Here is a 17,072-nt window from a genome sequence, read left to right as displayed (position 1 = left end):
AATTGTTGATAATCCTAAAAGTATTGCATACAGATTTACTAAAGGCATGAAAACCTTAACTTGAGGATGAGAACAACATAATTCAATCATTTTTAAACAAAAAATGCACAATTTACAAGCATATAAGAATAAAGAAACTGAGATCACTGAGCCGAGTAACAGAGTGGATATATATATATAGTTTCATAAGAATAAATTGAATTTAATTTTAAAAAAATAAATTTAAATACAAATTTAATTAAATATAAATTTAAACAAATTTAAATTTAATTTTTAACAAATACGTATAAAAGTAAAAAAAGCAAATTTAAATCCTAAAAAAAGGAAAAAAGCCAAAATAATTTTTAAAAAAATGTGCAAACATATTAAGTTAATTAAACTAAATTATTTAGAGAGCGAGTTTAAAATAAAAACAAAACTATTAGTAAAAGAAAGTTGTTTTTAATAAAAAAAAGAGAAACAAACCAGGTAATTAGCGCTAAAGCTGCTTTTTTTACTTTTATACGTATTTGTTAAAAATTAAATTTAAATTTGTTTAAATATACATATATTTATATACTTTTGGTGCGGCCAATTGCAACCAAAATACGAGGCGCACATCTACATGTTATAGCAGTCCTATATACAGAATTTCAACGTTCTGGGGCTAATAGTTTTTGAGTTATGCGAGATACATACGTACGTACGTACGCACAGACGCCACGAAAAATTCTCTTCAGAATTCATTTTAAATTAGTTTTACAATTTTTGTTTTGGGGGGAAAGAGTCCTTTATCCTGTCCTTACGTACAGATGTGACACATAAACGTCGTTAAATTGCATTCGATAGCGGTGAAAATGGATATTTGCGTTGAAATATGATACCTGAAATTTTCCGCGATTACAATACTTCCTTTTTACTTCGGACAAGGTAGTAAAATGGCATTTTAAAACTTCAGTTGATAATATTATCAACTATCGCTTGGAAATAACCATTAAGTTTTCTCACTAGAAATAAGTTTTTGTATAAGTAATTATTTTATGTTTATTAGTACATGCATTTATTTTTCTTTGAATGCAGATTTAAAATAATGTTTTCCCTCAACAGTATATACCCTACGTTATATTTAATGTAACAGACGGCGAGGTCATACTACAGAAGTGCGTATTTAAAGAAATGTTATCATTCCTCAGTAGAAGGTTACATTTCAGGTAAGTGTATTTTATTTTGGACAATGTGGCAAAATAAAAGCTCTAAATACTTCCGAAACGTAACTAACTTTATTTCCCAAGATTATCTTGATTGTTTGAAACAGCGAAAAATAATTTGAGGTTACCAGGATATCAACGAGCTCTTTTTCTCTTCTTCTGGTGATTCTCAATGCTCTCTGATATATTACTCGAAAACGTGCAAAAGTATTACTGGAAGGCTAAGTGTTTAATTAAATATCTTCAAATATTTAAAATATCTTAAGTGTTAAAAAATATCTTAAAAATTAAATACCTTAATTAAATAGCTTAAAAATATTTTATCAAATAAAAATATCTTACCAGGATATCAACGAGCTCTTTTTCTCTTCTTTTGGTGATTCTCAATGGTCTCTTATGCATTACTCGAAAACGTGCGAAAGTATTACTGGAAGGCTAAGTGTTTAATTAAATATCTTATCTCGAGATTAAGATATTTAATTAAAGATATTCAATTAATGTATTTAATTAAATATCGTTAATTAAATATGTAATTATTATTAAATATTAAATTTAATTAAGGATATTTAATTAAATATCTTTAATTAAATATCTTAATCTCGCACAATTAATTCTTATAAATGAAAGAAATGCTTTATAGATAGAAGGGCTTATAAGTATCAATATTATAAGCAAAAGGGAGTTATAAATGAGTCTACCATTTAGATTTTATAATAACTATTGGGTCAGTCCATAAATTCGTGCACATACTTTGGTAAATTTCTAAATAATATAAAAAAACACAATTTAGGTTTTTAATCAATTATATACTTTCTTCCATTATCTACAATGTGTCGCCATCTTACAGGCAGCTTTTTTATGCCATTGCTGTAGAAATACTCTGGTTTTGATGCAAAATAAAACTTGAAAGTTCATTGTGTATATCCTGTTTAGAATTTAATTTTTTCCCAGTGAAAAATTTTGTAAGGCGCGAAAAAAGTGAAAATCACTTTGGGCAATATCTGGGGAGTAAGCAGGATGTGGCAAAAGCTCCCAATTAAATTCACTCATTTTTGAGGCGTTGTTCGAACCGTATGCGGTCTAGCGTTATCATGATGAAACAACACTTTTTTGATATTCACCAATGGTAGGCGTTTTTTGATCCATTCTGAGTTTAGACGGCAAAGTTGTTCACTATAAACTTCTGAATGAATCGTTTGATTTGGTTCTAACAGTTCAAAACGTCCTGAACGGGGTTTATCATCCATGCTGCTTTTTCCAACTTTAAAATTTTTAAACCATTTCTGGACAGTCCTTACACTAATGGGTGTTCACCGTACATTATTAATTTTTATCGCTGCAAACCTGGCAGATTCACCACACCAAAAATAAAAAATGTAGCACGGCACGTTTGTACTGATTATGTATTTTCATCTTCTATGGGTACTAAAATACTTTTATTTACGAAAATTGTGATGAACTGAATAATATGGTATAAGGTATTTGTCCCACATTCCTAGCGTGCCTTCGTTGTGTAGTGGTTCTGCACGCTAGGCCGGTATTCCAGAGGTCCGTGGTTCGATTCCCGGAGAAGGCGGTTGCTATTTTTCATCTCTCCGGCTTTTCCAACTAACCTAATATCTCTTCAGTGGCGCCCGAACTAAAAGGGTGTTGGCTGAGGATTCTCCACACCCAGGATTTGGCGATTGGGTTCCCTAAAAGCGCCAGTCGCCCTTTAAAAAAGGTAGTATATATAAGGTATTTCTCCCACATTCCTATCATGCCTTCGTGGTGTAGTGGTTCTGCACGCTGGGCCGGTGTTCCAGAGGTCTGTGGTTCGATTCCCGGTGAAGGCGGTTGCTATTTTTCATCTTCTCGGCTTTTCCAACTAACCTAATATCTCTATAATGTTAGTCAAACGATGACAAGTTTCAACAAGTTCAAAATTGTATTGTTTTAGTAAATGCGTCATTGTGAATTCCACTCATACTCTTAATGGGTACGAACTTATGGACTGACCCGTTAATAATTTTCTGTGAATTGGTACATTTGCATGAACATTCGTATTACGCATTTTTCTGAAATTTTTAAGCAGATTATTAGAACATCTTTATTAACCAGAAATACATATAAAGTTAAAAATTAAATGGACAATTTCAATTTTGCAATAGTTCCATAATTATCTATTTTAGTTTTGATATTTTCCAACTCCATCCTTTTCGCAAGTGTTTTAAATGTCGTAGACATGCATGTTTTAACATATTTTAATTTAAAAAATTCTAAGAAATACAATTTTTTGTACAATCTCCTGGTTCCCATAGCTTTGTTTAACGAAAGCTTATACTCATTAATAAAAATAAAACCTGGTGATAGCTAATAGAAAAACTAGAAGGTTCAGGAAGGAATTAATATAAAAATAACTTAAATCTTAAAACGAACACACGTAACGTAAACGAACATACGTAACGAAACGTAACACAACACGCAGACACGAAACGTAACACACCTAAACGAACACACGTAACACGAAACGTAACACACGTACACGAACACACGTAACACACGTTCACGAACGCACGTTACACGAAACGTAACACACGTACACGAACGCACATAACACACGTTACACGAAACGTAACACAGCTTCAAATGAATGCCCCGAGATAAAATAAGTAATACTATAAATATAAAAAAGCCTCAAGGAGTTGTAGTTTAGGACTGTTTATTATATACCTGCTTTGGTTTTAGGTACAAATTGGTGACGCCTCCGGATGAAGAATGGGGATCTTTCGTTGACGGGAAATGGATCGGCGCTATTGGGATGGTTACTCGAGGGGTAAGTTTTGTACAAAAGCACAATTTGTTTGCACACTCTCCGAATTACAACGTAATTGTCATGCATCGCATGGAACAATGTTGCCTGATTTTATAGCCGCTAACTAAAATTATATTATCTTGATTATTCTTGAAAATATTTATAGCTATTCTCAAAAACAAATAGTATTTCGAACGCTTCTTTAAACCGTTTAACTTGGTTCCGAACAGACGATTTATTGTCTCATATTTCTTGGTTATAGCAGAGTCCAGTATACGATGGTTTCGGATATTAGGTTAGAATATTTTTAACTACATGCATGCAATACCATTTCGAAATTAAAAGTTTCGTCACAAAATGCGTGTATCATGAAAGAAATTTCGCAGTACTTCGGAATCAAGACTGATGTAAAAAAAAAAAAAAAAAAAAAAAAAATCAAGAACGCATAGCAAACCCCAGTATTTTCAAACTGATAGGCTCGGGAATCTGTGACTACGTTGAAACAGTAAAAAGCTCAAAGCAAAAAAATGTGCATTGAATAAAATCAGACAGTATCATGATCAGAAATATAATTTTGCGGAGATAAGGTCTCCAGTAACCGAGCGATGAAAGCTGATTCACACTGATAGTTCGATGTGGGGTTCGAATCCCCGGTAAAGGGCTGGCTTTATGGGCGTTTTCGTGATTTTCCCCATATGTAACGTAGATACAAGCCAATTTCCCTCAAAAAGTCCCCCACGGGTGTCCCACACTTTCAATGTATTGCCAAATGGCGAAGGACTTCACAAATACAAAAGCATTTTTACAAATGTAGAAAACAATTGAAATGTATAAGGGTACTTTATCCTCCTTTCCGCATGCCTTCGTGATATAATTGGAAGCATACTTGACACGTATTCGAGAGGTCCAGGGTTCGAATCCCGGCGAAGGCAATGCATATTTTTCGCATATACTGCTTCAAAATAAACTAATGTCTCTACAAATGTTACTGAAAATTTTTGAAATGATTCATTAAGAATATTTCACATTGTTTTTCAAATGGCTTTATAAATATGTTTTATTATTTACAACAATGCGTTTCAATTTCTATCAGTTAGATGTGTTAAGACACAAAAACACGCCGAATAAATCCTAATTTAGAAGTCAAACAACAAAAATCAATGTTATATTTTCAAAATTTTCACAGGAATAGTTTCGATGGTTTTACCGAACCACCATCCTCAGATGCAAAACCGCAGATGAACAAGATAGGAAATAATGATTAAATAAGATAAGAAAGCCTGGACAAGAATAAGCAAGTGGCGCCATCTCTTAATGAAACCAGAACTAAAACAATTTCTTTAAAGGCCGAAGACAAAGATGGATTGGAATTAGGATCGTTAACTAGAACAGAAAGATTTTTTTGATTGTGAAATGCCTCTAGAAAATCCAGTTCTCCAATGGAAGATGTTTTTTGAATAATTTTGGCAGCAGAAAAATTGAAAGTGTAAGTGTGATTTTCGGACCAACAAAGTTGAGCAACGGAAGACTTCTGTGTTTCCTTTTTTCCAACATATGCCTCATGTTCCTTGACGCGAAATTTTAAGGCTCTCTTAGTTTGGCCAATGTAAATTAAACCACACTGGCAAAGAATCCTATAAATACCCCAGGAATTCATATCCGGAGTGGGGTCCTTGAATATGGAACTCGGAATTTTATTGATGGGAGAATAAACGACCCGAAAGTTAAATTTCTGCAAAATATGTGCAACTTTATAGCTAATTGATGGAAAGAAGAAAATGACAACTGAATTTTTATAATCTCCTAAAACAAGAGTGTGCCTTTTAGTGTGTTGAGATGAGAATTTTTTAACTGCTTGATTAATAATGTTGGGTGAAAAGCCCCTGTCAATAGCTATTGCTTTTAAATAGTTTAGTTCTTCATCAAGGGATAGTTTGGAGGAGCAAACTTGAAGAGCACGGAAAACATAGGAATAAAATGAAGCTAAGTTTTGTTTAATTGGATGACATGATTTAAAGTGTGGTGGAAGGCAAACCGATGAAGGTTTACGGTAAACCGTAGCACTGTAGTTGGATGTGTTACGTGTGACCAGAATGTCGAGAAACGGAAGAGAATTGCAAGTCTCAAGTTCAAAAGTGAACTGAATAGCAGGATCAATAGAATTTATTGTTGAAAGAACCTTATTTAAATCATCTTTATTACCTTCAAACACGGTAAAAGTATCGTCTACGTAGCGGAACCATGCCGGGAAGTTTAAAGTCTCAAACAATTTTGATTCATAATAATGCATGTAGATATCAGCCAGGATCAGCCACGCTGACTTTTGTTGTTTGAATTCTAAATTAGTTAGATGTGTTATTAAAAATAAAATGACGTAAATGCTCATTTCAGTGCCAAAAACTATGCATCCATAAATAAATAGGTAAATTAAATTTAAACTAACTGAAAATGATACTAATAATTTTTAAATTGCACAGTTTGTTAAACAGTTAGAGATTAATTAAAGTGGAAAGAAATTTTGAAAGACTTACTTTTTCCTGAATGGGCTGAATGGCAGCAACCTGAGAAACTAATCGTTCGGCGAGTCGCATAGGTGACTTCAGGTTTCGCGTAGTGGGATTACTAACGAAAATGGAAATGACGAATTATTATCCGTAACGCTTTTAATCGGGCACCTTTGCAGACTTATTTGTTTTATCCGTGATTGGGGAAGGCGAAAATTCCTTAGTAGTTCCTTAGTATTCCTTCCCTGTAGAGACCATTTTCTAGAATTCTAATGCTTATCACTGCTAATTTCGAAAAGCCATTCTTTAAAAAAATAAACAGTTTGTCTTTTATTGGCAAACGATTATTAAAATATTTTAATATTTCAACATTTCATGCATTATTCTTTATTTGCCTTTTTCTCATTTGATATAGAAAAGTTAAGAAATAAGGTTTTAATATTAACTTTGAAAGCTCATTTTAGCTCATTCTAATATTTCAAAAAAATTAAATAATTTATTTAATTTCCTCTATTTGTTGATTTTTTGAAAATTAGGATTCTATTTTGATTTGTTAATAAGGAAAACTGTAAAATTCTAACAAATTCCTAAAGGAACGTTAATACTCGCTTTTTAAATGACACATTTTCTCATCTAAAAATGAATAACGTTACTTTTCAATATTAATTTGCTGTTTGGTTCATTTTCAACTGAAAAAGATTTTAAAATGCTGCACTTTATTTTTTTACACTTTCTGTAATACATGACTTCAAGAAATTATAAACTGACTTTTATTAAAGTGTTATTTTTAGGAAGCTGATATAATTCCCTACCTAACCCTGACACCTAGCCGTCATACAGTAATGGATTACAGTAAGCCCTTAGCTGCTGTCAAATATGGCATTTTGGTCGCCTTTCCAAGTGAACCACCAAGGGCCTTCATCTTCTTGAGACCTTATCGAAAAGAGGTATAATTTTATCTTAAACGTTGCTTGGCATTTTTTAATCCTATATAAAAATTCATTGCATATTATATTTTAGGGCATCTTATGCGTTTATACCAGTTTTACAAAATATAAAAAGGTATTGAGGATTTATTTATGTTGCTCTACACAGTATACAGCTTATAACATGCTTACTGCTAGTTTGCAACTAAACGTAAAGGCTGGGACTCGCACTTAAGTTTTGATTGTTATGCTGTCTTCTCTTTTACTTGTTGCTGGTGTAATATTTGTCGTTTTTGTGGTTTTCCCCATGTATAACGTGGTTATGAGCCAGTTTTCTTTAAAAATTCGTCCACGGGTATCCTTCCATTGCCGTGTAGTGCGAAATGGTGGAGCACGTAATAAATAAATCACTAAATAAATAAAATAAACCTTGCGACTTCGGAAGTAAAGCGTGGATTGTGAAAAACCCGAGCTTTTGTTGAAAAACGGAACAGATTTTCAATGAAATGAAAGTGGTGCGAGAATGTTAGAAATCATTGTTTTCTTTTGGAATCAAGAGGATCATAAAAAAAAATAAAAAATAAAACGCTTTTTAAGAATTTCATATATACGTAAATATTTTTGTGAAATTATACGTAAATTTGTACTATCTCTTGCGTAATATGACCTGAAAGGCCTGAAGAAAGTGAAGCTTTACTAGAAAGTAATATTTCAGGAGCAAGTCTATTTAACGCTGAGGTAAATGGTTGAGTTAAAGCGCCAAGATATCAATGATTTTTGCGACTAATTTCTGTTGCCAAATTTGAAAAGAAAACTCGAAAAGTCGGTTTTATTAATCTATATTTGTAATTAGACCAATCCGTATGTCATGTAATTCTATCTGACTATGTGTAGCTCTAACTGTATTAGCCTTCCAGCAAGGCGAAACAGCACCAAGCTGGCGGCTTACTTATGTCGCCGTATTTGAGAAGAAATACCAAAAGTCGCCAAACTCGGCGAACATTTTGCGACGTTTGGATCCGATTGTTATATAACTGTAATTAGTTCAATTCGTATGTATTTTAACTGTATCCGGCCATTTGTATCTGTAACGGTATATGCCTTCCAGTAATTTCGCGACATCTAAGTTATTGAGAATTTCTTGAAGGCCTGCGGAAAATTATATAAAGCCAGAGAGAGCATCAGTTCTTAGTTTTGAGTTCAGAGTTGACTTCAAACTTCTGAAAGATCTCCGTGCGAGCTTCGCTGTTTAGATGCGCTTTGCATTGCATTGTGTTTATGTTCCCAGTAGTTTGAAGTGGTAACTATTGGTTTTGCTCTGTCGTATTGAGAAGATCTGTAAGAGTTTAATGGAAAGTTCCAAAACTGTGAAGTGTTCCTTTTGGGAAAATAAATTTTATCAAGTTATCATCAATTTTGTGTGCATTCAACACATTACGAACCCATACGCACGTAAAATGTAAACATGCACGTATGTTTTGATACAATTTCGTCGTGTATCAAAACAATTCAATTGATACAATTTCAGTGTATCAAAACAATTTCAGTGTATCAAAACAATACAATTGATACAATTTCAGTGTATCAAAACAATTTCACTGTATCAAAACAATTCAATTGATACAATTTCAGTGTATCAAAACAATTTCAGTGTATCAAAACAATTCAACTTATACAATTTCAGTGTATCAAAACATACGTGTTTTTAATATATGATAGTTTTAACTTTAGATTCTCATTTACCCCCATAAATAAACTTTATCTGATTGTATAAATGTGTGAAGATCATTATTTATGAATTAATTAAAAAGCAAAACAAACCCAAACATGACCAGAACTCCATTTTGAATATTTCAGGTCTGGTGTCTGAATGTTATCGCCGCTATTCTCATGAGTTACATGCTGTTCTTAATGCACAAGTGGAGCTGCAAAATATGCAAAATAGATAAAAAACAAACGAAAGAGTTATCGTCATATTCTCGCTGCTTTTGGTTAATATACGGTGCCACGTTACAGCAAGGTGAGCTTTCATAAGCATCTTTATTTTTGATCGCTGATATACCTCGAAGAAAAATATATCAGGCTGAAATTTATGTATTTATGTACATGCAAACAGTATCCACAAAAGTCCTGAGGCGGTCTGTTTTCTCAATCGTTTCTCGTAGACATATTCTTCCAGTGATAAAGATGTTTTAAAAGACGCAAAGATTCGTATTTTGGATGTTTTAAAATTTATAGCAATGTTACGAAATGTACAGGCGCGGTAAGATAGCTTCCCCGCAAAGCAGTTTTATGGTTGCCATAAAATGACAAGAGAAGGTAGGGTTGCCACATTTGGCGAGAAATCGCCCATTTGGCGAAAAATCGGCGATATCCCATGGACGGATGGAGAACCTTCTGGAACGAATTCTTATCGGTTTAGCCCAGAATGTTCTCAAACTCAAGCCGAAAGCTATATAAACCCTGCTGGTCCGCAGTCATTTGGTTCCTTGCATGGAATGCGAGATAGTTAGTCTCGAGATAGTCAGTCCGCGTGCAGTCGATCGAGTTGACATCTGGGCAGCGATTGCCGAGTGGGTTGTCGAGTGCATCGAAAGAGTCTCTTAGTGTATCTTCAAGAAAGTGTGTTGAGCTCCAGGAACGACTGAACCGAAGAGTCAGGAGCCGTCTCTGTGTGCCGTCGGGCGCATCGCGAGTTGTAGCGTGGAGAGTCTCGAGAGTACGTGGAGTTCCAAGAACGACCAAGCAGACTCGGGAGCTGTACTCCGGAAAGCAGAGTCGGGTGCTTTGCAGGAAGCTGTCTCCACTGTGATAGCCTGATAACCTGAAGGCTGTGTCGCTGATCGTGTCAACATGTTTACAGTAGTTCACGAATGTGGGCGTGGGTTCGAATCCCACTTCTGACACCAATTGTTACGTTTTTCTTTCTTCTGACACCAGTTGTTACGTTACTTTCTTTCTTCACGTTCGTACGGGGTTAGTAGATTTGGAGTGAATAACGACGACACTACTTGATGAAGTATCGAAACACACTTTATTGGCCAGTATTGTCAGGACAGCTCCAAAGCTCGTTTACAGTCGTCGATGAACTACTATAAACACGCTGACACGATCAGCGACACAGTCTTCAGGCTATAATGGTGGAGACAGCTTCCTGCAAAGCACCCGACGCTGCTTTCCGCAGTACAGCTCCCGACTCTGCTTGATCGTTCTTGGAACTCCACATACTCTCGAGACTCTCCACGCTACAACTCGCGATGCACTCGACGGCACACAGAGAACAGCTCCTGACTCTTCGGTTCAGTCGTTTCCAGAGCTCAACACGCTCTGTCGACGATGCACTAACCGCGATACTCTACGAGACTCTTTCGGTGCACTCGACGACCTACTCGGCACTCGCTGGCCGGCTGTCAACGCGATCGCCTCCGCAGGGATTGACTCACTCGATGAGAGACGCACACTAACTGACTGCGGACCAGCAGGGTTTATATAGCTTTCGGCTTGAGTTCGAGAACATTCTCGGCTAAACCGGTAAGAACTCGTTCCAGAAGGTTCTCCGTCCGTCCATGGGATATCGCTAATTTTTTCCTCCAAATGGGCGATTTCTCGTGAAATGTGGCAACCCTGCCTTCCCTTGCCATTTTATGGCAAGGGAAGTTTATGGTTTATATTCATGGTTTTGTGATAGTGACGGGTACCACATAAGAAAATGAAAGCAAAAGCAAAAGAAGCACCTGATGATCTTGCCAAAACAGTAGAAAATAAATTCATATTACGATTTTCAAATTTTCTTTTAATTTATTAATCAGTAATTTAATTAGTAATTCCGGTTTAATTAATTCAAAATTCGATTTTTTATTTCCTCAATAGTACACATTTACTATCTAAATTTTACTTCATATTTCTTAGGAGATAATTTTTCATTTATATATTCTGTATTAAATTAAAACTTTTATCTTTGCTGCGATAACGTAGGGTTTTACTATTTAACTTCTTTTAAAATAAATTTTTGAAATTCATTAATTTTTAAGTTTCTCCCTTGTATTTCTTTTCATTTGTGATTTACGCAGAAAATGATTTCTTAGTATGTAACATTCTTTAATTTATAATTTCGTTACATTTTTTACGTATAAAGCATTTTCCCATAAATAATTTTGAGGTTTGTTATTTGGTAATACTTGAAATCAGCCACTAATTTCTAAAAAGTATTCTTTAAAAATGTATCCATAAGATGTGCCCTTTGAAAGAATTGTTAGTCATGAAAGCTTTTACCGACAGTCTGCATTAAAATGTTCGCATTTAATATATTAACATTAAAAAACATTTTCGAAATTGATATTTCATTTTCAGTTGCCCACAATTTAAATATTTCTGTCTTCAATTTATGTATGATCCTCAAATTTTCAGAAAACATTTTTTCAAATTTTAAAATTAAGTATCTGAGCCAAATTTTGTCGTGCAGGAGTCAATTTTATTCTTTGTGTTTCAGTTTTTAATGTAAGTGTAAACTTTTACTAAATATAGCTGTAGAGGTTGAAAGACCCTATAAAAAGCCAAATTTCTTCATTCTTTCAAAGTTTTTTTTAATATTTAAAAATGCCAAAACATGAATATTTACCGTATTGAAAGAATTTTTGCAATTGAAATTATTTATCTATGACCAACGGTTGCAAAAATAGAAGCCGCCTTTTATTAAGACATTTATCTGATAAGAAGACTATCTCTTAAGACTTTTATTTGATACGGTGCATAATAATTGAACCTTCAGTTCAATTCAGTCTTCAAAAGAATCTAATGCGCCGCCCAATCTGGATAGTATTTACTGACTCTAACTGTCATTCTGAAGGGTCCGGGTTCGAATCCTGGAGAAGGCATGGATGTTTGTAAATGTACAGTGTCTATACGGCATGGGGATACTCACAATATGCAGCGAGCCGACAGTCCCCTTTAGAGGTTGCTGGTAGGGAAAGAGGGCCTTGGACCCGCCCCATAAGAGTTCTTGTTTTCAAAACTGGGGAAACGGAACAGAGAAAAATTACACTGTCACCTTGTAGAGACATTAGGTATTTTGGGAAAAGCCGGAGAGATGAAAAATTAACAACGCCTTCGCCGGGAATCGAACCACGGACCTCTGGAATGCCGGCCCAGCGTGCAGAACCACTACACCACGAAGGCACGCTAGGAAGGCGGGAGAAATACCTTATAACCTATCGACATACGATGCCCGAGGCTCTAGCCAGCCACAGGGCGCAATCTTGCCACGATGATTTCGCCTTGTTCTGATTTCAGACAAGTGAGATTAGTCACAACAACAAGTCTAATTAGTAGGTAAATGTTACTAACTAATAAAACATTGTAAATCATTTTATAAGTTTATAATATTCCTTTTATAAGTTTCCTTATTTTATAAGTTTTTTAATAAGTTCCTTTATCCCTTTCAGGGGCGCAATGTTATGATTTTTTAAAAGTTATGAAAAAGTAAGCATAATGACACGCAATGGTCCTATAGACGACATAAATGAGTTTAAAAAAATTTTTTTTCGTCCCTCTTTATGGAAAGGGGACCGGTTTCGCCTTGAAACCAGCGCCCGTCTAGAGCATTTAAGACTAAACATTTGCTTATTTATCTTTACTTTGCTGAAAAGTATCTGAACGTAACCCAAATTGCAGATTATACTAGTAAATTACTGAACAACTAATGAAGTAAGTAATATTTGCATAAACACGCATTTTTAATTATAAATAAAAAATTTAAAACAGGAAACAAAAAAGTATGAGACAAAATGTAACTAATAATGCACTAAATTATTTACATAAAACTATGAAATATTTTTAAAAATTATGTTAAAAACTAAGAAAATTACATGTAAAATAAAATAAATTAAGATGCATACAATTATTTTACTATGAACTAGAAGCACGAGAAAAGCGAACGCTAAGAGAAGCATAATAAAAATGCAACTGTGAGTGTTTTTCAGTGTGCTCTGTGTCTCTGTAAAAAATAAAAAATGCTTTCCCTCTCTCAAAAGCTCCATAAATCCTCATCTTTGAAGCCACTCAAATGAAGATATTGTGCAACTGTTTACAGCAGTGATCCGAAAGCAATAAACACAACTGCAAAAAATCTCGCGACTGCGTCATCTGATCCTTTCTTCGATGTCTCAGAGGGGCGGTGGTTTCATACTGAAACCGTAATGAAAACACTCAACATTAAAAGGATTCCATTACTTTTTTTTTTTTTTTTTTTTTTTTTTTTTTTGTGAACTAAGGACATTTCATTACTCATTGATGCCTGCTTATAAAATATATTGTGAAAAAATAAAAAATTTTGGGGTTTTTTTGTTTTTAAAATGAGTCAAAAAGAGTAGTGTGGAAAAGAAGCTATTTTTGAATGATTCGTATCAATGAGTGGATGCCCAGAGAGATTTGGTGCTGCCATCTGTTATCAGCTTTAGGTAGTAATTTAATTTTAGCAGCGGTTTTGAGGGGGGAAAAAAACCAAATTTTCTCAATTAAAAAAAATGTTGAAAATGCGGTTTCAAGGCGAAACCACCGCCCTGAAAGGGTTATAATATTTCCTTATTTTATGAGTTTATAATGTTCCTCAGTACTTTGTGTATGCTAAATTGTATGGGAACCTAGTGAACTAAGTAGCGACTTATCGCTGAGTTCAAGTATTTACGACAGATTCGCGAAAAGGGCTAAAATACCCTTTTATTTCACTCACAGAAATAATAACAGACGTCCCCTTCTCGGCCTTACAGGAAAGCCTCCACTCGGGCTTTTAAATCAGAATAACAAAATAAGAAACTAATCTAATACTAAACTAAACAAACTTAGCCGAAGCTAAACAGAAATACCTAACGTAGTTGGCCCTTAATTTAACCTAGCCGGCGATTATCAACGGCACGTACAATACGGCCGAGCGTAGTAAATTCAAGAATGAAGTAATTAGAAAGCAAACCCGCGCCATTAAAGACTCCTAAGCACTGTTTCTCGAAGTAAATTGAACCTTCCTGAAATACTTCTTCCAACTCATTTGCATATAATGTGACACTAAAAACTCAAATCTGGTAGGGAATAGTGCATGGAAAACGAGAATAGACAATAAAGCATGTTTAAACTTAAAATAACTATTAGAAACTTAACGTAATCTCTACAATTTTCTCCAGTTTATTTCCATTTTTTCGCCGTTTTAAGTGGTTATAGCCAGTTTCTGTCACTGGTTAAAAGAATATAATATTAAAATTTGGGTAAAAGTATAGTTGGCGAAACTTGGCGATGTTTGGCGGTACATGGATACCGATTTTGTGCAATTCTTTGACTCGTTATTTTGGCTTGCGAAGCCACAAAGCCAAAATAACAAAACAAACAATTGCACAAACTCGGTATCCATGTACACATCGACTTATTTTCACTTAAAAAAATCCCCGAATTGCACAAAAATGGTATTGCGCACTCTTTTAACTTTATCCATGTACACGTCGACCTATTCTCACTTAAAAAAAATCCCAGAATTGCACAAACTTACATTGCGTATTCCCTTTACTTTGTCCATGTACACATCGATATATTTGCACTTAAAAAGTCAAAGGAGCATCAAAGTCTACAATATAAGCAAACAAAAAAATACATAATCTCAACAAATACATTTTTAAGGGGGCTCATACACCTTAAACCCCTTATGATCTTCGAATATGTGACTGTCGTAAGAATTGGGATATTTTATTTATTTTAAAAGCAATTACTTCCAACTTTTTACAGCTGACTACATAATATAGTTGCTTTGAAAAATAGTAACCAGAAAGTTTGTGTTGCCACAAATATTTTTGTAATTTAACCTTCTTTGTGACAAAATATTTCGCCAGGTTTCCACCTTGCGCGCATGATATTTTAAAAATGGCTAATGGTAAACACTTGAAATTGGATGGAATTCTTTATATGGGCACTATTTTCTAACTGAACCAAAAATCTGATGAAAATTTTTATATTGAAAAATTTTATGGACGAAAACATCACAAATTTTTTTAATAAAATACATTTTATAAACTGAACTCAAAATAAAAGAAAAATTTAACATGAAATTTATAGAATTTTAGGTTCACAGTAGTTTTCAAATGTTATAAAAGCTATATATTAAATATGGAATTAAATTATGCAACAGAAGGTTTTTAAATGTGCGCGCAAGGTGGAAACATGACGAAAAAGGTTGTCACAAAGCGGATTAAATTATAAAAATATTTGTGGCAATACAAACTTTGTGATGACTATTTCAGATAGCAACTATATTATGTAGTCTGCTGTAAAAAGTTGGAAGCAAAAAAAAAAAAAAAACTGTAAAAGTTGGAAGGATTCTTGCAACAGTCACCTATTCGAAGATCTTATGGGTTTTAAGGTGTATGAGTCCCCTTAACCAAACAATAAAATAACATAAAAAAGGAAAAACACGTTATACATTTAAGCACTACCAAAAGCAAATATTCACTTACCATGATTTTCGAGTTCGCTTCGTACACCAGAGCCACGTAAAAATCAAAATATCAATCATACTCAAATGACTTTTTTCAAACCAGGTACTCTTTCTGATCGAACGCTTCAGATAGTGACCATCTGAACCTTTCTTCCTACAAACCCATTCAAATCCATCTAAACGGTTTCAACACACACCACAAAAACGCTTACGAAACATCCCATGATTCAAAATTTCCCAGAATCATTCACCGATTACGTCACAATAGGGTTTCCATAACATTCAACTACTCAGGCTACCCTAAATGAAACTTGGCGATAAATCAAACAACAACTTCGCCATAATACAAGGGGTACCTTAAAGTCTACTCTACCCAAAATTTGTTTTATGTCGGCAGAAAACCAGCCCAAGCTTAAGGGTAAATGGCAAGTGCAGGAAACGTTGAAATTTAAAAGTGCTGTTTCTATTGAATGTTTATTGCTACGCACATTACCGTAAAAGCGGAAAAACGAAAGCTAAACCATTTATACGAACCATCTATAAACCATCACCATCTAACCAAACCAAGTTGTGTACCATCTATACGTTTTTCATATTTGAAAATTAATAGCTCTTGTACAACTTTTCTTCATATGTAATACTTCCCAAATCTATTTTTTTCTTTCCTGTGCAGGAGGAACTCATCTTCCTGTTACAAATTCGGCACGTCTGGTCCTCTCCTCCTGGTGGATTGGAGTAATGGTCATTATGGCGACCTACAGTGCAAATTTAATTGCATTTCTAGCTTTTCCCGAAACAAAATGGATTGTAAAATCTCTTGGAGATTTAGCCAAACATAAGACAATTCAGCTCGCAATAATGAGGAGCTGTCCAGTTCTAGAAGATTTCCAGGTGCATCAAAAATTTTCTTCTGGGTACATTCATGTGTAAAGAATAACACATTATTATTGCCTTTAAAGTATTAAGGAATAAGCTGTTTAGGATTAGAAGATTAAACTTTTATGTAACAATTAAAACTGTACTCCTTTCATCACGAAACTAGAAAAATCTAACACTTAAGTTACGGTTTTTAATCATTAAAAACAGTTACTGTGTTGGAAGCAGTTAATAATAGACAATAAAAAGCTACAGGGTGGTCAGCGAATAAGCCCTGATTTCAAAATATCTCTACAACAAAAATCGATAGAATTA

The 17,072-nt window shown here is 34.2% G+C and overlaps 1 protein-coding gene and 1 non-coding gene across 2 annotated transcripts in view; one reads left to right on the top strand and one right to left on the bottom strand.

Annotated features, from left to right (window-relative positions):
- LOC118204983 (ionotropic receptor 93a-like) overlaps positions 1-17,072 on the top strand; it is a 46,310-nt gene that overhangs the window by 13,675 nt on the left and 15,563 nt on the right. The window contains exons 4-8 of the mRNA XM_085824432.1: positions 1,087-1,190; positions 3,915-4,002; positions 7,277-7,432; positions 9,269-9,431; positions 16,555-16,772. Coding sequence (XP_085680558.1) covers positions 1,087-1,190; positions 3,915-4,002; positions 7,277-7,432; positions 9,269-9,431; positions 16,555-16,772 — 729 coding nt within the window. The remainder of the gene's footprint in view (positions 1-1,086; positions 1,191-3,914; positions 4,003-7,276; positions 7,433-9,268; positions 9,432-16,554; positions 16,773-17,072) is intronic.
- On the bottom strand, positions 12,513-12,586 carry TRNAA-GGC (transfer RNA alanine (anticodon GGC)). The gene has a single exon. It is a non-coding gene; the product is annotated as a tRNA-Ala (tRNA).

The sequence above is a fragment of the Stegodyphus dumicola genome, chromosome 9 (genome assembly GCF_044657685.1).
Source record: "Stegodyphus dumicola isolate Sdum_Otavi_A_Nest chromosome 9, ASM4465768v1".
NCBI lineage: Eukaryota > Metazoa > Arthropoda > Arachnida > Araneae > Eresidae > Stegodyphus > Stegodyphus dumicola.
This window is presented reverse-complemented; position numbering and strand designations above follow the sequence as displayed.